At 38.6% G+C, this 22415-nt stretch overlaps 1 protein-coding gene across 1 annotated transcript; it reads right to left on the bottom strand.

The window, feature by feature from the left end:
* Positions 1-902: 902 nt before the first annotated feature.
* On the bottom strand, positions 903-22058 carry igsf10 (immunoglobulin superfamily, member 10). Its single transcript, XM_055166674.1, has 14 exons — positions 22009-22058; positions 21024-21074; positions 10391-10453; positions 9992-10222; positions 9583-9712; positions 8914-9304; positions 7952-8701; positions 6798-7795; positions 6077-6632; positions 4675-5529; positions 4180-4344; positions 3169-4069; positions 2638-3019; positions 903-2453 (listed from the first exon to the last, which is right to left on the bottom strand). The coding sequence occupies exons 1-14, from the start codon at positions 22056-22058 to the stop codon at positions 903-905; spliced, it is 7074 nt and encodes a 2357-aa protein (XP_055022649.1).
* Between the last annotated feature and the right edge of the window lie 357 nt (positions 22059-22415).

Genomic DNA, 22415 nt, shown 5'->3' with positions numbered 1-22415 from the left:
AGTGTCCTTTAGTTCACATGTGCAACTGGTTTTCTGTCAAATCACAACGCAAGCTGCCCACATTCCAAAGTTTATGGAAGAGAATTCCCTCTTTCCCCATATCCGTCTTATAGATATTACACGGCTGCCTCCTCTGTCTCCGTCTTTGGTCTGAGGAGTTTATGCGTTGTCAGTTCCTGTAAACTACTGGTTGTTGCTGTTAAACAGTTTTAATCATGGGGTTCTTAAGGTCACTCTTTATTTAAAGTAACAGACAGTGGTACCACACAGAGGCCCTTTAATTCCACACTGACAACATCCTTTTAACCCTCATATCCCTTCAATTAGCAAGTGGCCAATACACCAGTACAAAATGACAATAAATAATGTTGGAAAACTGCAATGTTTACTTTTTTTAATATAATCAAGATCATAATCAAAATGTAACTTAACTGGGTCTGTGACAAGTAAAGCTAAATCCAGCATTTCCTAACATAATTTACAAGAACATAAAAATCTTGTTTACAAATTGTGTACAAATAATCAATTTAGTCAAAACAAATTACAATAAAGTAGATACTACAAACAATAAACTGTATTATTACAGAGTAGCATAATGTATAACATTATTGACATATTTTGTGTACAACACAATGGATTGGTTTAAAGTACTATAGCTTAGAAAAACACTCCTTTTCACATGAAGACAACATTTAGAATATATCCAGTGTAATTTTGCATAATATATTTTTATTCATGGAGATATTTTTTTTTTTTCACAAACTGTTATTTTTTTCTGAATTAGTAGAATCACTTTATCAGTCAATAATACATTATTGTTGATAAAAGAAATGCTAAAAGTCATTGTAAAAGACTCAGAACATACAAAAATGTTATAACAGTCTGAATTTATGTGTCATGTATCAAAGTACATGCACATATGTGGCCTTGGCATCAGTTCCCAGATAGTTCTGGGCCAGACACTTGTAAGTGCCAGAGTCTGAGAGGGTGGGCCTCTGTATGATGAGTGTGCCCTGTGGATGGAGCAGCTCACTGCCTGTGGGCCGGCCCTGCTCTGCTGCAGACAGCAGTGAATGATCCGGCAGCTCCCATGTGATCTCTGCTTTAGGGATCCCCACAGCCACACAGTGCAGCTGCAGTGGAGCCCCTCTGATGGCCCGCACTGAGGCTGGGGGTCCTGTGGTGATCCGTGGAGGGTATGCGATAATGAGCACAGGCACTGTGAGCACAGCCTCCCCTGCCTCGTTCTGGGCTCTGCACACATAGCTCCCTCTGTCGTGGGCAGTGGTGTCCTGGATGATCAAAGTGCCGTTTTCCAGCAGATGATAGCGTCCTAAGACCTGAGGGCGAGCCAGCGTGTGCCCACCAGGAAGGATCCAGGAGATGCTGGGTCTGGGGTTTCCATCTGACAGGCAGTGAAGAAACAGAGGCTCACCAGATACACTGCGAATCATGCCTCTAGGCCTGGTCAAGATATAAGGCTTTTGTCCAACCTCCAGCAAAACTAACTTTTCAATGTAACCCATGTAATTTTTAGCGCCACATCTGTATTTCCCTGCATCCTCTTTTTGTGGACTGTAAATAACTAAACTTCCATCATTACTAAGTTGATGCCTGGAGATACGTCCTTGTATTTGATGAAATCTTGTACCATTGGGCAAAGTCCAGAAGATCTCTGGGGCTGGATGTCCACTGGCAGAGCAGTTCAGAACAACAGTTTTCCCAGTGTGAGACACAATGCGTTCATTAAAGGGGTTCTTAAAAATAGGCCTCTGCAGTGCACCTGTTACTTGAAGCTGAACCATCATAACTGCCTCCCCACCATCATTCCTCGCTATGCAGATAAACTCTGCAGTATCGGTTGGCCTCACATTTTTTATCTCTAATGTGCCATTATGATGGACATTAATTCTACTGCCAAAATAAGGAGCAGACAGGAAAATGTTATCAGGCATAATCCATGTGATGGTAGGTGTGGGGTCACCTTCAGCCTTACAGTCGATTAGTTTTCTGGAGTATTTAGCTGCAACATCTTTAATAACAGTTCTGTTTTGATTATAGCCATTGATCACTGGGAGGTTCCCATCTATTTCAACCTTATAAAACTTTCTACTCTCTCCAGCTGGGTTGCGAGCCATGCAGATATACTCCCCAACATCACCTAACTTCACATCCCTGATATCAAGAGAGCCATTGACGTGCACTAAGTAACGCTCATTTGATGCAGCTATCACATCTTTGGAGGGCAACATCCAGAGGATCTTGGGTTTGGGCTCTCCCACAGCATGGCAGTCCAGGCGCACATTCCCTCCAGGCTTCACTCGGGCCTGTGTCTGGACAGGTGTGTGTATATGTGGAGCTGCTGTCACCACAGTAATATGCACATGCATTTCATCTTTCCCCACCTGGTTCTCAGCATAACAGGTGTAATCTCCTCCCTCAGACATACCAACCTGAGGGAAAAAAACAAATAAGTTGTCACTATATATATATATATATATATATATACTATATATATACTATATATATATATATATATATATATATATATATATATATATATATATATATATATATATATATATATATATATATATATATATATATATATATATATATATTCATGTTTTAACAGACCTGATTAAGGTATAGGGTCCCATTGTCAAACAGAGTGTATCGGCGCGCTCTCCCCCCTCCACCTCCTCCACCTGTGCTGCTGCTGTCAGACTGGTAAACACTGTTGACCACTGTTCCATCTGGAAGTCCCCAGGAGATCTCTGGCTTTGGTGCTCCAGAGGCTTTGCAGTCCACCTTTAGGTCCTTCCCAAATGTCACCTGCTTTTTATCATGAAGCTTTGTTTCTATCTTGGCTGGCTTCATTGAAACCCTGACTCTTAAGAGCTGGAGGTCGTCACCAATTGTGTTTCTTGCCACACAGAGATATTCCCCCGCATCTTTATCACTTACAGAGTTGATTAGTAGTGTACCATTTTCAAGGACCTGCATTCTGCTTCCCATCCTAGAAAAGAAATGTAAAATTATTAAATTTTGGTTGTCCATTATTAACCATAAAAAAAAAAAAAAAAAAAAAAAAAAAATATATATATATATATATATATATAATTTACATAAAATTTTAAGAAATACAAAATATATTATGTCACCTACCTGTGCCAGTGATCCACCACAGCTTTCGAGGGTAGCCTCCATATGATCCTCGGGGTTGGCTCTCCTTTAGCTGTGCAGTTCAGGGTCAGCTGGTCTCCAAAGTAGAGTTCTGTGAGGCGCTGGGATATCTGCATTATTTGGGGCATGGTCTCATACTTCTCCACCATCAGTGTCACCACTCTGCGCTCTGAGCCAGTGGAGCTGGTGGCAATACACTCGTATTTGCCACTGTCTGACAGCAGTGCATCTTTAATATGGAGGGTGCCATTGCGGTGCACTGATATCCGAGAACCTTTGATTCCTCTGTTGGGTGGTATCACTGTGCCGTCGTATAGAACCCAGTGAATAGTGGGCTGGGGGCTGCCATGGCCAGTGCAGGGGAGCCATATACTTTGAGTAGCTGAGATGCTGATGACCTGACGTTTCTCTTCTAATATGCCTGGAGGGGCTGCCACCACCTGGAGTTTCACTGTGGCAGTATCTGCCCCAGCTGGATTACTGGCAATGCATTTATAGTGGCCTCTGTCATACACAGAGACCTGTTCAATGACTAAAGTGCCATGGTCGGTCACAGTCACTCTCCCCTGAGAATTCTGGCCTCTAACCTGGGTCCGGTTTGCCAGTATCCAGGTTATCATTGGAGCGGGTCTGCCTTCTGCTTTACAGTTTATTTCCACTCGATTTCCTGCATGAGATTTAAGCTCTCGTGTTTTGGGCTCCAAGATGCGTGATGGATAAGCCACTACAGACAGGGTTACTAGGAGTTTGTCTGATCCCTGATTATTTTCAGCTAGACAGAGATACTGGCCGCGATCTTTTATGTTGGTATTTTGTATTAGCAATGTTCCATTTCCAAGCACCTCAAATTTCCCTACTTTCCCCATGATAGTGAATGTGTTTCCTGGAAAAGAAAAAAAAACTGAATACAGTGAAAATATTGTTTTACATTTACTTTATATACTAATCTATGGAAGTGTAAGAAAATGGAATATTATAGTTTAAAATCTATACCTGTAATTGTTGAGAAGCGTCTCCAGCTGATGGTAGGTTGAGGGTTTCCAACAGCTTCACATGGCAGAAAGGCGTCTGAGTCTGACAGCACAGTGAAACTTGCTGCATTGCCTCCAATAATCCTGGGCTTGCTTGTCATCAGAATGGAGGTAGACCCAAGTGACACTGTATTCACAGTAGTAGGACTATAGCTGCTTGTAACAGAGTCCTTTGATACGCCATGGCTTTGGTAGGACGCAGGTGTGTTTGTGTGACCTTGCCCAGAGCTAATTGTACTTTTTGATGTTGGTCTTGTAATCTGTGGTCTATATGTAGTGACTTTTTGAGTTGGAGTAGTCTTATTTGGAACTCTATTAAAAACTGTTGTGTAAAAAGCCCTGGTTGGTGTTAATGTTGTGGAGTAAGTTCTAGCTGAAGTCGTTCTTGGAGCCTGGGTAGTAAACTTGGATGATCTACCTGATGTAAACACTGATTCTTGCACAGTATAGCTTGTACTTGGCGATTTTGTAGTCTCTTTGGGTAACTTTGTTGTTGTTGCTACTGTAGTTCTTGGTTGGTGAGTATGGTCTTTATTGGTGGGCCTTCTCCCTCTAACTGGCTTCCTTCTCCGCCCATGTTTGCCTTTTGTCCCAGTGGGTTTTTTTCTACCGAACCAATTATCAGGCAGTCCTCCAGAACCAGATATGACATCTTCATTTATGGCTGTAGGAGATTTAACAGTAGGGGGTGATGGCAATGTCTGTGATTCTGCTAGAGTTTGCGCTGTAGTTGAAGATTTTGAATAATATGATGCTGTGGTATATGTTTGATATCTTGGTTTATGTGTAGTGAACTCAAAATCGGCAGAAAATTCTCCAAAATCCTCATCTCCAGAGCTTTCCTTCACATGCGAGCGGGTTGGAGTAAACATTGTATTAGGTATAGCTATTGCATTTGCCTCGATGATAGGCACAGCCGCGGGGGTTGTAGTAGTAGTCGCAGTTGTTGTTTCAGCTGTGGTGGAAATGGTAGGCGTGATAGATGGTTTCCGAGTGTAGCTGCCTGTATTTTCTCTTCTCAATGGCCTGTTCCAAGACATTCTCCCATTAGTAGTAGTAGCAGACACCTCCTGGTTTGTGATCAGAACTGGGTCGATGGTGGGGGCAGATTCAGGTGCGTCAGCTGAAGTGATGTAGTCTCGTGTAGAAAGCAGTTCCCGGGGTCTAGCATGGGTGGGCTCTCTCAGAGGATTGTCACTGTTAGTGTTTGCGTATTGAACGCTGGTTGGTCTCTGAGCGGGAGAGGAGGTTGGTGTCAGAACCTGCACATCACGGACCGATGTTTTTGCCCCATCGTTGTCACACTCACATTCTGAAAACAAAAGTACATTTGAAGGTTTAATGACACATACATTTCATATTACAAATCTCTAAATCATTTTAGCTGAAATAATCTGTAAATAATGTAAATGTAAATAAATAATAATAATAATTTTCCCTAGCATAATTAAACAATATTTGTTAGGCCATACATATGGAAACATACAGTATGTATAAAAACGTAAGATTTCAAAACAAAGACAGATTTAGTAGGCTAATAGCTATTTAGAATTTATTCAGAAATAGATGCATGATCTATTCATGGCATTTAGAATAATGAAAAAATAGGGCTGTTGCCATAGATGTTAACAAATTGCTAAAGCTGAAACTCATGAATACAGCACTTTCATCTTTATCTGTTGGCTGCCCCAGTGTCAGAATGTACAATAATTATGGTTAAGAAGTAGAAAAAACAAAACATATACTTAAACAGAAACGAACATCAACTGATTTGACGAACGTCAAATCAGTCTCTCTCAACTAATTTAAAATGTTTTTTCTCTTCATTTGCATTTATATACTTGAATTAGTTTTCTCACCTGTAGTTACTTGAATGGTGTATGGCACTGTAGAATTGCCACCCTTCTTTGCTGTAGTCTGCTTCATTTTACTGATAAACGACTGTATATCTTTAATCCTGTTCGGCTTGACAATTCTTCTCCGTCCCTGGAAGAACTTTCTCCTTCCCCCTCCTTCGCCAACTCTTCCATTTTTATGTGGAATAATATGAATGTGTTGCCTGGATATGATAGTGGATCCGGAATGCAGGCTTGGAGATTTGATGGTTTGAGTGGTGTGGAAGGTGATCTCGTCTTGTTGCCTCTCTGTGGTGGTCACAGCGGTGAAGGTGGTCTGGTGGTCTGGATCTGTGGAGGTGTACATCACTGGCCCTGTTCCATCTCTCATTGGAGTAACATGAGGATCTGCTGTGAATGAAATAGCTGCTCCTGTAGCTGTTTCTGGATCTTCTAGTTGCTGGAAAGTAACTGGGTGCATGTTAAAGGCTACATTAGAAGTTTTCTCCAAAGTATAAACTTCAGTAGGTTCATTTAAAGTGGGAGAGTGTTTGTTTTGTAAAACTGTGACATATGGTGCCTTACTCTGACTCTCTGGGAAATATTTAAGTGTTACTGGATTGTTCCTCTGTGTAGATCTATGTTGAAAATATGATTCAGTTTTCTCCTTGTTGGAATTATCTGTGGTAAAATACTTGTCATCACTAATAAAAGTTCTTGTTTCTGATTTATCTGTTGTTGTTACATGTGTCCATTGGATTTGACTTTTTGGCTTAGTTGTAACTGGTTTGATTATCCGAGGAAGAATGAGATCATCTGGAGTCTCACCCGAACTGATTTCACCATCGCCAGAAAAATTACTAGACTCTGCAGGTTTAGCATTCTCTGTATTTGAGCCACCTTGTGTTCTTCCTTTCTTTTTAATGTTATTCATAAATTGTGCAAATCTTTCTGGGTCCAGTTTTTTGTATGACCTATCTAAAACTCTATTCCTGCTGGTGAAAGAACCTCTTCTTCTATGACCTAATCTACTGTGCAAGTGCTCCCTGTTCCTGGATCTAAGCGTGGGATAAGGCCGGTCTGACTTGATGGTCCTGGATTCTTGACTTGTTTTTTCGTATGTGCTGGAAGGATTCTCAATATTAACGTTGTCAATATCCCTATTGTCTAGAATCTCTATCCGATCCTGGTCCAAAACTGTTACTGCTTTATGTTCCTCTCCAGTCACCAATACATGTGATACTAACAGGTCAACTCCTAATTGATTGGATACTAAACACCTATAAAACCCTCTATCTCTTTTTGTGAGATGCTCTACCACTAGTGATCCATTTTCATAAACTTTTTTCTTGTCTTGCAGTGATTCAAATATGCTGTGATCAGGAAGAATCCATTTAATTGAAGGCTTAGGACTTCCTGACGCATCACATTCAAGTAACAGCCTTTCTCCCAGTGGCTTTGTCAGCTGGAGACCATTGATCTCAACTTCTTCAACATCAGGAGACAGAACAGCCAGTCTAAAGGTGAGAATGTCTGCGTCCAGGTAGTTAGTAGCAATACAATGATACAGTCCAATGTCAGAGGCATCCACTCCTCGGATGGTCAATTTTCCATCCGCAGAGATCAGGAGCCTCTTGTCCTCACTGCTGTAAGGAGCTCGCACCTTATTTCCATCTGGTAAAATCCACTCCATTATTGGTTTAGGCTCACCAACAACTTGACAGCTGAATTGGGCAACTCCACCTGTGTTGAAAATAAATATAAAATAAACTTTTAAAATAAACTAGATTTTTAAAATGTTATTATTATAAATTTGAGCTGATGGCATACAGTTTAAATTTCCCCTTCCAGTTCTGTTGAGACACGACATTTTATTGGTTTATTTTATGTTAAACCTACCTGTAACTGCAGTGTGCTGAGTCTTGGTCTGATTATCACGCTTGATCATGGTCCAAGAGTAGCCGTCTCTGTTAGTTTTTGTATTGTCCACCCGCAAACTGACCACAGACTGGTATTTGACATGCAGTGTGGAGAAGGTGGTAACTGTGCGATCTAGCTGTAAATTAATCTCTGGCTGCATCAGCAGGGCAGGACTAGCTTGGACCACAGCTTCAATATTTGTGTGAAAATCATCCTCTTCGTGCATAGGTTTTATCTGACTGTACCTATACTTTATTTCTGGGCTTTGGGCTGTCATTTGACCTCTTCTCAGCTGCATTGGAGACTCACTGTAAATGGCCAAGATCTGCCAAAGTTGCTGCATATGCTCATGATCAACATTACAGATCAAGTAAGTTGTCATGGTAACAGTGATGTGGTAAGAGCCATCTCCTCCTGAGGCCAGGGTCAAGTTTTCAGAAGCTGAGGGCCTCTGGACAGTGCAGGATAATCTGCCTTCATTGTGGAAATGATCTTTAAGGTCAATTTGAATTGAGCCTAAAGGTGCTATAAAGTCTCTGGGCCAAAGTTGAACATACTCTCCTTCATCCACAGTAATATTTTTGTGCTTAAGATGGGCTTGGATTGTAGGTCTGGTGCAGATGAAGGCATCGCTTGAGATAAGAGATAGGGGTTTGTTGTGATGGATGGAAGGATTTTGACAAACTGGACAAAGCTGTCCTCTCCGATCACGCTTGCACTTCAAAATACCTGAGAAAAGAGAAGTTATACTCGGTCATCTTCTTGGAGCATGGGATCATTCTTAAAGGGAATATTATCTGTGTTTTTATGTTTGTCATGCAAATAATTGGCCATGTTTTGAGTTTGCCTCTTCTGTTGCACAAATAAGATAGCCACAAGTGTTTGCTACATAACATTTCTAAGCTTTGTGCTTTTTGTGACAAATAAAACAAAAACCTCACCAACATTCATGATCCTCCATTTTGTGAACCATGCCATATGACAATCACAACTCCAAGGGTTGCCATGGAGGAATAGATTCTCTAGCTGGACAGAGGAAGGGAAAATGTCTGCAGGGAGGCTGGAGAGGAGGTTGTCTGACAAGTGGACGGTCTTCACAGAGGAGACTGCAAACAGCTGGTTATACCTCAGTGTAATAAATGTGTCTGGGTGAATCTGCTGAAGGTAGTTTCCTTCCAGGTTTACCAACTGTAGACTGGATAGGCCATAGAACGCATTTGGATGAATAAACTCTAGGTGGTTGTGGTCCAAGTGAAGTCTTATGACACTTTTTAGTCCTGTGAATGTCTCTTTGTTGATTTTCTTTAGTTTATTGTAGGACATCTTTAGAACCTGTAAAGGAACAGTCTGGTTTTATATATCTATATATATATCTATATCTATATCTATATCTATCTATCTATCTATCTATCTATCTATCTATCTATATATATATATATATATATATATATATATATATATATATATATATCTATCTATCTATCTATCTATCTATCTATATATATATATATATATATATATATATATATATATATATATATATATATATATAATATATATATATATATATATATATATATATATATATATAGGATGGTACTATTTCTTACCTGTAGGGATTTTAAATCTTTGAAAGCTCCATCTTCAATGTTATGGATGGTGTTACTATGCAGCATCAATAACTCCAACTTCTTGAGTCCAGTCAAGTCATTTTCTTTTAACATCATTATGCTGTTGTACCTAAACACATTAAACACAGTGGAATAATTTTTTAAATATCAAATAGACCTGAGGAGGTCACTCTAGAAGGAAAAGTGCTTGGATACTGGCCTGATCTACAGCAGAATCTAAGTTGCTAGTGGATCCGTAGGTTATAGATTTAACAATTTCTATGTAGCCTATTTTCAGTATTTTTGGGAATTGTATAGTTAGCTTTAGAAAAGTTGCCAATGCTGTCAAATAAAGATAGATGAGTCTTGTATTTTGTGATTACAGTAACAAGAGAAAGCTGCAGCTTACCCAAGGTTCATCTTTTCCACTGTTGGCAGGATGTGCTCAGGGACTGCGCTCAGGTATTTGAAGGTGCAGTGAACTTCGTTGGGGACATGGCAGGAGCAGGACTTAGGACAGCGTCCTCCCTCTGTTGTGGAGCATGCGGTCAGCAGCACGAGCAGAGTCCTCAACATCCCCCCCCATAGGTATGAGGCTCTCTCACTCATCTTAGACAGGGCAAGCACATATGAATTCCACCTGGACTCAAACAGACATCAGACATGTGCAATAACTTTCATGTTCAAGATATATTTACCATATATCCCAAATAGCTAGCACTCGATCATATTTATGTGAAAATCAGATTCCAACATTCTGTGTGTATATGTCCTGTTATTAAGATTATGTATTGTGTAAGATTATGTATTTTTTGACAACAAACAAAAACTGCTACGATTGTCTGATGTCTTAATGTCTGAATACTGATGTCTGACAACAATCACACAGACAGAACAAAAAACATATGAAAAACCTGTAAGACAAACTAACATTTACAAACTATGTAACAGTACAAACCAGTATAAATCAAAATACTATGAATTACAAGCAGTACTTGTATGATGCTTTCATATACTTATGGAAAGTAAATGGCTTAACATTATTTTTCCTATTTCTTACCTTAAATTATGAAAAGTGCAGTTATGTGATCCACTTGTGTTAAGTATTTCTCCAGATGAAACGTTAAGGTAAGTCCACTGTGTGAGACGGTCAGGGATGAGAGACATCTGAAAGTCTAAGCTTTAGCCCTCGGTTCTCTGGTCGCCCCCGCCCCCTGTAATGTGCTGAAACTCAACCCTGAAATAACCAGGGCTCTTTGAAAGAATAACTGGAACACACTTGTAGACCACCGCAGAATTAGGTTTTTGATTATCAAAAAACAAGTCTAGAATAAATACCCATAGTTATCTGATTTATTTGTCTTCACTATTCCTTGTAAATTACTTATTGCAGATTTATTGTACTCTAACCGTATATCAAATCCGTGCAGACATTTCTTCTACTTTATCCTTGCATGGGTCAGTTATGTTGACTGTCTTGTTCTTTTGCTTAGTTTGCGTACTCTTTTCCCATTAACTGTCACAGACCTTATATTCATAACCATTCATTGACAAACTGTGTTCATGAAGCAGAAACTATAAAAATGAGAAACCAGACCAGCTTTAAATCATACCATATGTGTTTTGACTCCCAAACTTACAAAGCTGCTGGTGTAATGTGCCTCACAGAGAGAATAAACAATAGCATTTTTAGAGACAACTCAGTGCAGTGTCAAATTTCATATATATTTATGGCACACAACTAAGGGGTGGCTCCGTAGTAAAAAAGTGGCTGCTTGGTGCATGTGCGAATGGGCATGTATTTTATTTGTATTTGTAAGTTGTTTCAAGGTGCAGGTAATGATGCCTAGTTTTGTAGCCTCTGTCGTCATTGTTTAAACATCTGGGCAACACAGTATTTACAAACAAACACAATATGGCTGTTATCTGTGGGTGATTTTTCTCCTCTCTAGATGAATATGAATGATTTGTTTTCTGAGGCAAAAGTTGTGTTGTTTTGACTAGGGGTGTCAAATTATCGCGTTAATTGCGATTAATTAATTACAGTCATATTTAGCGCGTTATGTTTTTTAATCGCGTTAATCTCATTTTTAATCTCTAACTTTACTGTTTCTGTATGCGAGTTGCTTTATTATAAAATCTGTTTTATGTGTTGTTGGGACAACAACACACACACACACACAAAAAACACATTGATTATTTTTTTATTTCGGTAATTCCACTCAATGCCGGAAACCCACAACAAAACGCGCGCAGTAAGAGCGATGCAAACGTCATGTTAACGTTTGCGGCGTCAGTCGCACAATGGACGAGGTGGAAGAGCCAGTAGAACAGAGGCAGCAGCGCACAGGTAAAAACACATTCGTGTCTTGGAAATTATTCTCCCGACGTGAAATATAAAAGAAAATAACAAATATAAAATCGACTACAACTTAAATGTCACTGGTGAAAACAACCTGCATAGACTCATGATGTCTGCACTACTGTCCTATAGTGACCTGCCACATGAGGGGACATGCACACAAACACACACAAACACACACAAACACAAACAAACACACACCTTCATCATCGTCATTAACCTGAGAACGCGCGGACCACGTTTCTTTCCGTAGTTACTGCGCGGACACCGACGTGCTCCCGTGCGCCGCGTACGTTTTCTCGCGTACGCGGCGTAAACCGCTCTTCCTCCTGTGCGCCTCTAAACCAGAACTAACACCAAGACTAAAACCGGGACTAACCCAGTCCAGGACTAAACCAGGGCTAAACCAGGACTAAAACAAGGACTAAAACCAGTGATCTCATATATAAAGCATTTCTCTATCAATAATATTTTAATATGGTTAAGGAAAGACTGGACTTTTTATTGTCTTTAAGTAGACAAAAGTTATTATGTTCAGATTTCTTATTCATGGAGACTTGGGCTCAACAGTCAATTTGGAGAGATTTGTTAAACAATAAATGACTTTATAAAGTCACTTTTTTTGTTCTATATCAGTCTTTTGATCTGCCACAATAATGTAATAATGAATTTAAATGAAAATACCTCAACTTGAAGGCTTTTCTCAGCATTTTTTAGGTGAGATTAAAATGAGATTAATTAGATTAATTAATTACAGATCATAATTAATTAATCTCTAAATTTTTTTAATCGCATGACAGCACTAGTTTTGACTAGATTGTATCTAACTATAATTCAGTGTGACCGAAGGACAAATGTCAGTTTTCAATATAACACTGTTTTTTCCTAAAGAATTGCTGGGTTGTGGCGTCTTCTCTGTTGTCTAAGTTTGCTGAAAAGATGTGGAGAGGTGAGGTTGCTTGTTAAAAGTCACAGTTAGCTGGTAGGCTTTGAGGAATCTGTAGACACACACAGCTTTGGCTTCACATCTCCACACACTCACTGTTCAGTTATGACTTGGGGCCCCTCTGTGGGAGGTGATTGACAGGAATAGGGCAGTTTGGAAATAATATCCACTTACATGAGGCCAAACTATTGTTGACATATTTTTCTTTCATGCTTATTTGTGTTTGTGTGTTAGGTTTAATATTCTCAATATTACAACATCATATTTTAGGCCTAAATTAAGCCATGTTTTTTATCTTTATTTTGTTTTTGTTGATACACAGTTTTATTAGTAAATAATTGAATTTGAAATAGCCCAATAACATAATTATTGCAATATTAAACACATTTATCGCATTCTTTACCCATATCATGCAGCTCTTTTTGTTTGGATGCACTTTATTGAATGATTAAATATTAAATGTCCTCTTTGCTTTAGCATCAGATTTTGTTCCAGATGGAAATGAGGTTGTTGCTGTAATCTATCATATTCACACTGTTCAAATGTTCATTAATATGCACCATCCCTATCAAATAAACCAATAAAGCCTTCACCATTTAGGCAGACTTTGTGTTGACCCAAGGCTACTATGTCTTATGAGCTTCTCTGGTTGAATATTTGGTGCATAATTGTGAAATTACTGTGACATTACTAATACAGGATTTTCAGCAATGCATTTGGTGATGGTTATTGGTTAGGGTTAGGTGGTGAGCTGAAATCGTGTAAGCAAACACCATAATCTTCTTTTTATATAATGTTCTTGATCTTGGGTCTCTTGTTTCCCAATAAAAGATGTCCCTAACAGCTTAACAGGTTCAAAAGAGCAGCAGGCCAGAGGTCTCTGTCAGTATTTGGAAAAGCCATGTTAACACGTGTGACCCCCCTTATTCATTTGTGACACACACTTCAACCTAGTGTGGAAAAAGTTGTGCTGTAGCCGAGGTCCCAGATGTTTGCAGTATAGTTTGAGGAGGATGCTTGTGTATTTGAATTTCTTATCAGACAGTGGCCTGCTATTGACCAGGTCAAAGTAATGACCAACTGAGAAACATGAAAGTATGTTGCTTTCTTGTTTAATCTGCTCGTAATGGCTTTCTGAACAGCTTGATAAATCATGTGTTTTAAATTACTGAGCATGTGTTCTGTTGGCAGTGGCTGGATACATTTAATATCTCAATTGTTGCCTGAACAACATATTCTTCCACTGCTCTCAATTATGATTTTATCATTCAATTCAACACATTGTTTTTACCTGAGTCTTATCATTGAGTTGGACAACAACTCCACACAATAACCATTGTCTGAAATATCACACAATACTGAAGGCTACTTGTAGTTCTATCAAACACCATTGCCCCTCTAATGTTAAGTTCAGAGGTCACAGACCATGTGCTTTTATGCTGCAGGAAATGTAATGCTGTGTAAGGGTCTATGGCATCTACCGGACAGAATGGTGCATCAGCCATCAAGTGTGCATTTAGTACATTTAGTACTGCGGTTCATACCACAGAACTTTCTAAACTGAAAGCAATAGCCTAATACTGTGTATGCCATGTATACTTTTTAGTGCCATTGTCTGGAGTTTGTAAGTGATTAACAATGACAAATACTGTATGTCAAAAAAATTATAATTTTCACAAATGATAATTAGACCCTGGTCCATTTGTTGTGGACTCATGACATTAGTGATTATGTATGTATATCTCTGCATGTTTGACTGGCTTCTGAAGTGTTTGTGAACATGTCCAAGTACATCAGGAACACAGATAAATGTGAACTTTTTGTTTGTCTATGTTTATCATCATGATTGTACCAGTCTTTCAACCTTTGACTGGACCTTTTTTTTGCAGTTCTTCAGCGATACTATATGTGTACATTATTTTTTCCAAAGGTTTGTTAGTACATGTGTAGTGTACAAAAAATATACTTTGGGAGAGTATATACTGGAAGATATTTTATTTCTAAAGATTTTCTTCAAAATGTGTTTAATGACAAATAATATAACAGTGATATTAACCATTGAATTACATTACCTACAATACATTACATTATCCTTTTCTATAATTACTTTAAGCATGTTGTAACACAGCTGCATATTAGGGTTGAAAATACTGCTGCCAAGAAATATTGCACCCCAAATACATGACCTCATCTTTGTGTTTTTGCTTTTTGTTAGATAGAGACATAGATAGAGAGAGGCATATTTTACATGCACTGTAAGACATACAATTACTACAACATGTCTCCTGCTCATTTCAAAATACAAAAATAAAAGATAATAGAATTCGCCCACTGACAGGGACAGCACTATGTTGTATAAAGGATGTGTGTGTGTGAATTTTCAAGACTCCACAGTCAAACTAAAAACTTGATTCCGAGTCTACGAAGAATGTAGTGTATCTTAACCCAATGTCCCCTCATTATTAGCTGACTCATCTTTTCTCAGTGATTTTTTTCTGGTGCACTATGTAACTTTTCTGGAGGAGGATCTGTCATCTACCTGCCATGGAGAGGTTATTGCTTTACCTCAAATGTTTCACAGTATGTTTTTATTGCTTGAAAAACATGCAATCTCAATGTGAGCTGGGCCACCTCTCGACAGATGTAATCTGCAACTTGACCTGGTTAAGCCACCTGCTAGTCTCCATCTCCATGGAGATATACAAGTATAATGACTTGCTGTGGAATATTCTATATAAAGCAATAACCTCTCTAGATGAGCAGGAAGTGGACCCTCTGCCAGAAAAGTAAGTGCACCTTCTGTAGAGGTATACTGTTTACATTACAAATATTTATTTATTTATTTGTTTATTTATTTAATAAGGACAGTGCATATTAATGAATATCTACAACACTGCAGTGTAAATATGACAGATTATAGCAAGAATGCGAATTTCCATCTGTAGTCCCTTTGTGGTGTTACCTGCCTAGGGACTACAGATGGAAATTCTCATTCTTGCTATAATCTGGCATATTTACACTGCAGTGTTGTAGATGTTCATTAATATGCACTGTCCCTATTAAATAAATGAATAAATAAAATACAAGAATATTTGTAATGTAAATAGTATACCTCTAGAGGTCACCAAAGCAATATTTAAAATAGGGTATGCAAAGCCAATCAACTATAAGCCACTTAGACATACAGTAATGCTGTATACAGCAAACTGTTTAACCCCTCTTAAACCAAGATGGGAGAGAATACTCATAGTATCTTGGAATATAATAGATATATAGTTTTCTCAGTCTCAGAGAGGGAGGCTGCTTAACATCTGGTTCGGAAAATGCAGATTCTGTACTTACTGTGCTCATTATGCTTTGCTAGTAATTAATATTACTATGGAGTCACCAGTTTTACCATAACAAGGTATCTGTAGCTGAAACTTTTATCCAGACTATTCTTGCTGACCTGTAGCGCCCTCTTGTGGCCAACACATTTCTTTGACCACTTTTCCACCTGAAAAAAATTTGAGAAACTCAGAGAAAAGAGGTGAGAGGGCAACATTCCTATGACACAGGCAACTACTGATAAAGAGCTTATCCGGGGTTCTTTCCTGCACCGGTCCCATGATTAGGAGGTCCACCCGGGGCATGTAATGGTAATTTGAAGTCACACGTCTTTGGGAGACTTGTTTTTGCTGACCAGGGGTCAGCACATGATGTGGTATGGCTTCTTTTACACAAATTTAGATGATAGCAACAAAATATATACCATGTAATATACGTTGCAAGTTAAATCTGCCATAATGTAAGTAAGTAAAATTTAAAGGCTTTAGATATGTATTATATATATTACTCTCATTGTCAGAAATATCTAACTGTACTGTTTTATCTACAGACATGAATAATATTTCTAATTCTATACACATCATGTTATAATATAGTCTATATAGTATAGTACATATGAAAATATGCACTATATTCAGGCAAGGGCTCACAAATCATCACTTGCGTAATTCAATTTGGTGGAGCCTTGTTATTTTTCCAATCTTTTTGAACTCCCACTGCACTCTGGGAAGTCCTATGTCACAGCATGGAGGTTCTAGATGAATACAACATCAGCCCTGTGCACTTTCTGTCACCCTCTCCCACTGACAGAGTGCAGAGTGAAGCCCATTAAACATTTACCAACTAACTGAGGTGGTCCCCCTCAGAAGATGAGTGAGAGAGCTCACAGGAGAGGGGCCAATCCAGTGGGACTCCTGGAGTTTCTAAAGGATGATTCATATTCAGAAACATGAGAAAGAGCAGTGATCATACATGGGCTGCACTAATCCTCCCTGTGTCCTGGGTGCTCTCTGCCTCACCTCATAGATATTTGTGTGTGCAGTGCTGTTCATTCTGACACATATGGAGACAAAGTAAATACACCCCCATTCAGTCTGGGGAAATTGTTGCATAACCAACTGATTTAAATTCAGTATACACATAAAGCTAGTATTTTAGAAGAGTTGCTGGTTGCTGTTATGAAACTTGGTGTTTTGCTAAATAACACATTATAACATATGTTAATTATGGAGTGACTTTGCAGTCCCAGTGGGGCCAGGACACATTACCTTACATCTCATCTCATCTGTCACAACTAATATTATTAGATTAGACTGCCTGTAACCATAGCTGCAATGCCAAGGGAAGTCTTATGCAGCAGCAACAAGATTATGTGTCACAGCCATTTTGGGCATGTCAACACAGGAGAACTGCCACTATGAGAGGAAATATCTCTGCTCTGTCTCTTTAATTTATACTATTTATTAAGCGCCAGTGATGCAAGCGTCCCCTGGGATCTAAGAGATATAGGCTACTACTTTTGATAAGATGCAAAGTTTGTTCACATGTTCTAAAGTTATCTTAAGTTAGCTGTAGGAATCACAGTGTATTGAATTCTCAGTGCTCACTTGCAACATGAGATATACACGCACTATAGGATTGCAAAAGGGTGGAAAATTCCTGGTAAATTTTCAGCAAATTGCCCATGGGAACATAAGCAATTTTATTATTTATATGGAAAAAAAAAGAATTATTTATAATGTATTTGAACAATGTATGGGTAATATAGCTACAGCTCAACCAAAATGAGTGCGGTATGTTCATGGCCGATGTCGGTATTCTAGAATTCTGAACAGCCATCCAAAACAAGCTCTGCCAATAGTTTTGACCGATATAAGACAGATATTTATCTTTTCCCACAAAATATATTGTTTGAAACTCCATTACCATCTATACTGTTGACTGCTCTGTATAATCAAAATAGAACCAATATATTGGTCTATCTCTAAATATAACCCCAATCATACAATAAATACAAAGAATCCCCCCTTTTTATCAATTAACCTTGTGAAATTATGCAAAGAATTGTTTTTGTGTTTTATGGCTACATTATCTTGTTTACGTTTGGCAGTGTTTCTGCACTTTGTCCAGTCTCAGTGACTTCAGTTGTAACCAGACTACTCCTGTTTAGATTCACTGTTTCACTTGGTTCTATGCTGGTTTTGTTTGACAGGTTACCATTTGTTTTATATGATCCTCACTTTGAGTTTTAATGCATTGCTTGTTGGCCTGGACTTCTTCCTCATCAAGCCCTAGAAGTCACATCGGGAGGTGACAGCTTTTTCGATGGTAAATGGTCACATTTTTCTATAGCACTCAAAGCGCTTTACAACAAGGAACCGCTCACCCATTCACACACACATTCACACACCAGTGTACGCAGACACTGTGGGCAAGGTGGATTAAGTGTCTTGCCCAAGGACACAACGGCAGCATTCATCTGTGGGAGCTGGAATCACACCAGCCAACCTGTGGGTCAGTGGATCTGACCACTCAACCTGTGATGTTTATGTTGAAAGCGGGATTCAAACTGCCAACCTTCAGATCAGTGGGCGAATGCTTTACCAACTGAGCTACTGCCGCCCCCCCGATGCTGTTACTCTTGACTGTGATTGTGAAATGTATGTATTTGTATAAATTCAGGATGTTATGTTACTATTCATCACATCTTGTTGAGATATAACCTTCATAAATGTAAATTAATCTGTTTGCCATTAATAGATAATATATAGACATTAATAACCATTAATGCCTCTATATTCCCATAAATTCCTGATGGAAACCTTCCAGCATTTTGTCCAAATTGAGTTAAGAACAAAAACACCTTCTTACGCTGATTTTATTGGTGACAACATTTTATGGCTCAACTCTATCTCATTTTTGAGAAATCTTAATGTGAAATTTCCAGTAACTACAGTTCTTCAGTAATTCAACAGAAAAATGCAGCATGGAATGCTGACATTGATGAATTCAAAGACAGGCGCTGCATTTTTCTTTTGTTTTACTGGAGAGTGTTTTTGACTGTAAAATGTCTCCACAAATATGTTGTCTCAGACCAAGTCATTTTTTGTACTTTCTTATATTCAGATGTCAAAGTGGCAATGGTTGTGATTGATAAATATTAACTCATCAAGGGGATAACACATAAACATTATTCATCAATGTGTACCTCTGACATATATAAGAAGGACTATATCAAAACTTTAAAGCCACAGAATAGCACACTGGCATCAATAGCTTGGCAGTTTGACTGCCACCATGTCTTGTATCATTTCATTTCTTCTATGGGACAAACTGAGGCAGAGTCGAAATATAGTGACAAGACATTTTAATTTTATAGATTCAAGATTCAACATTTTATTTTAATTGTTATAGTAAACAACAAACTTACATTTAGAGCAACAAACACTGCATAGTTTAGATGCATTAACAAAAGTGCAAGCACAACAATGACATTCAGTGCAGCACATATGTAATAAACAGTCATAGTCTAAGCAGCAGCATAAAGGTCATATCAGAAAAAATCACAGGGACATACAGTCAGATATGTGGAGTCTTTTTGTCATTAAGTAATTCATTAACTGTCTTTTATTTTTAACAGTGGGAGAACATGCAAACTCCACCAAATTAAAGATAATTAGCTGCCAATGACGCATAGACACATAAAATAAAACTCAGTGTTCACATGGGAACTGAGAGACAGTGCATAGCATTGTTTTATGATTTTGTTTATTCTATGTTTTTGTATGTCTCATCGACTGGAGATGGAAATTAGCTCTGAGGGCTATAGTCTACGTACAAAGCATCTCTTCACTGTTTGATTAATGGTCCTATACATGTCCCTGTAAAATAAACTAGAAGTGCTGTGATGAACTGATACACATTGTAAAAGTTGACAGTAATGAAATGAAGCTCTGTATTGTAACCATAACAACCATCAGACTGTTTTAGCATCAGATTTACGTGAAAATTACAGACACACTGTATTTTACCACAAGCAGTTTCTTTCAGCTTAGTATACTTCTTCAGTACTTAAAATGTAAAGGGCCACTATGTAATACTGAGGAAAATTACAAACTGTTGTGTTATAACAATCTTCTTCTCTCTCTGCCTTTTCTTTGTGTGTTCATGCCACAGTCTGAAGTCTATTTGCTTTATATCTCTGTCCACAGGCACACAGTGTGTGATTCTGTGAGTTTAGTAGGGAAAGAATAAAAAGTTTAATTTGTTTTGTTTCATTCACACATGTTTCACACACAAACTCTGCATGTTTAGGCGCTAGGAGTTCTTCTCTCACACAAAAACACTCTACTCTGCCTTGTGATAGAGCAATATAGGAAGCGCTCCATTGTGTTTTTAACCTCTGTACTCCTTCACTAGAAGTGTAAGTGGAACTGGATGACTTCAGTCCTGGAATTGGTAATCTCTACTGAACTAATGGTAAAAGGTAGCGGTTAACTGAAAACTACCACTATATGAAAATTTTTTTTGCACCAACAACTCATTTTTTATTATTATTATTTTTTTTCCTAAAAAACCCCAAAACAAAACAAAAAAACAGACTGTTGGATGACTGGAGGCGAAAGGACCAATGCAGAGCCCCTCGCCCCTGACACCCTGCTTGTCGTTCTCTCTCTCTGTGTCTCTCTCTCTCTCTCTCTCTCTCTCACAAGTCCAAGATTAGTGATAAATTTGTGACAAATCCCATTGCCCTGAGAACGCACAAAATGCACCACAGAAAGTCTCAAGCTGCCTAGTTCCGCTCACCTGCCTGCACCTGCTTGCACCTTTGCCTTGCGCAGCACCAGGTGCCTGGGCCTGGAAAGAAATAAGTTTCACTAGGCACTTTCAGCACCACTCCATGAGGTAAACACGAGCAAAGACAAAAAACATCTTTCTTAAAACTCAAACTCTGACCCCTTTACGCGATAGTGCAGCCCTTTGCCACATAAGCTCGACAGGAGAACATCAACAAGATACAACAGCACAACTAAAGTACAATAGAAAAACAGTGCCATATGCCTGTAGTGTGATCAGAGATGCATCAGTCTTACTTCTCAGATAACTCATAAAAGAGAACGCAAAAGTAAGTGATTTGTTTCAACTAAAGGATATACACACACAGCTGGGAGCAGGTGAGTGTCAAACCCTGGCCTCCCACACACTAACCCACAGCCTAATGCAGTAAGCTATTCTTCCACAGTTTTTTGGCCCTAAATTTTGGTATTTAGGTATCTGATAATTTCTTTTTTTTTTTTTTTTTTTTTGGTTGTTGGTGCAAAAAAAATCAATCCCTGCCAATCAGGGCTTCTGTACATTGGAGATGTAGCTAGCCCAATAATAAAGGGCTACTCAGACATGTGTGAATGACACAAAACATACTCTGGTAAATTACATATATTTATGTTTAAAAAATAAAAAAAAACCTAAAGAAGCCACTGTATGAGCAGCGAAATATCGTCACTGTAAAAATTCTGTCCAGTTGACTGAAATGAATTTTTCTTTTGCTATGGATTGTCCCTGGATGACTGAGGGATTGCATACACAAGTAAAAAAAAAAAAAAATTAAACTCACCAGAAAATGTAATACTCAAATAAAGTATAGATATCGAAAAATCTACTTAAATGTACAAAGTACAAAAAGTCCAGGTCATCCTCTGAAGTACTTCTTGTCTCCTCTGATCATTGCTGATCTTACCTACACATGCACACTACCTGAGGCATCCCACCTGCAACAGCTGAGGGATCTCACCTATTGTGTTTTGGGTTGATGGGGGACACTAGACTGCCCAGCGGAAGCATACCCAGACACATGAAAACATGCAAAATCTGCTCAATGCTACCCTCTCAGCAGCTGTGTATTCCTAAATAAACTCTTTATGAACAACTTCAGAAATATACACGATATACAGTGTCTTTATATAAATATAAATTTATACTTATCCTTTCAAGTTCTTCAAAGAATAGCACAGTGGTCTAGGGCGGGATTTCCTGAGTAGTTACCAATCACAGAGAGCTCAGTATCTCTGGTGGGTGCCGCCCCTAATGGCTAAAAGTGCTTCTCAAGCAAGCAGCATATCACATCCAGTAAGCAGAGGAGGGTACACACACTTAGAGGATTGTGTGTTTGGACTTTTGCATAAATCTAGTACATAGACC

Source organism: Boleophthalmus pectinirostris, unplaced genomic scaffold (genome assembly GCF_026225935.1).
Source record: "Boleophthalmus pectinirostris isolate CB_2022bp ecotype Guang Dong unplaced genomic scaffold, ASM2622593v1 HiC_scaffold_9, whole genome shotgun sequence".
Lineage (NCBI taxonomy): Eukaryota > Metazoa > Chordata > Actinopteri > Gobiiformes > Gobiidae > Boleophthalmus > Boleophthalmus pectinirostris.
This window is presented reverse-complemented; position numbering and strand designations above follow the sequence as displayed.

Bases quoted from the DNA above. Each gene is read 5' to 3' on its own strand.
- igsf10 (XM_055166674.1), bottom strand. From the start codon at position 22,058: ATGCTTCCGCTGGGCAGTCTAGTGTCCCCCATCAACCCAAAACACAAT. The intron at 10,454-21,023 runs GTGAGCGGAACT...GATTGTTGTCAG, and splicing joins GTGCAAGCAGGTGCAGGCAG to ACATCAGTATTCAGACATTA. The intron at 9,713-9,991 runs GTAAGCTGCAGC...TAATGTGTTTAG, and splicing joins GTGGAAAAGATGAACCTTGG to GTACAACAGCATAATGATGT.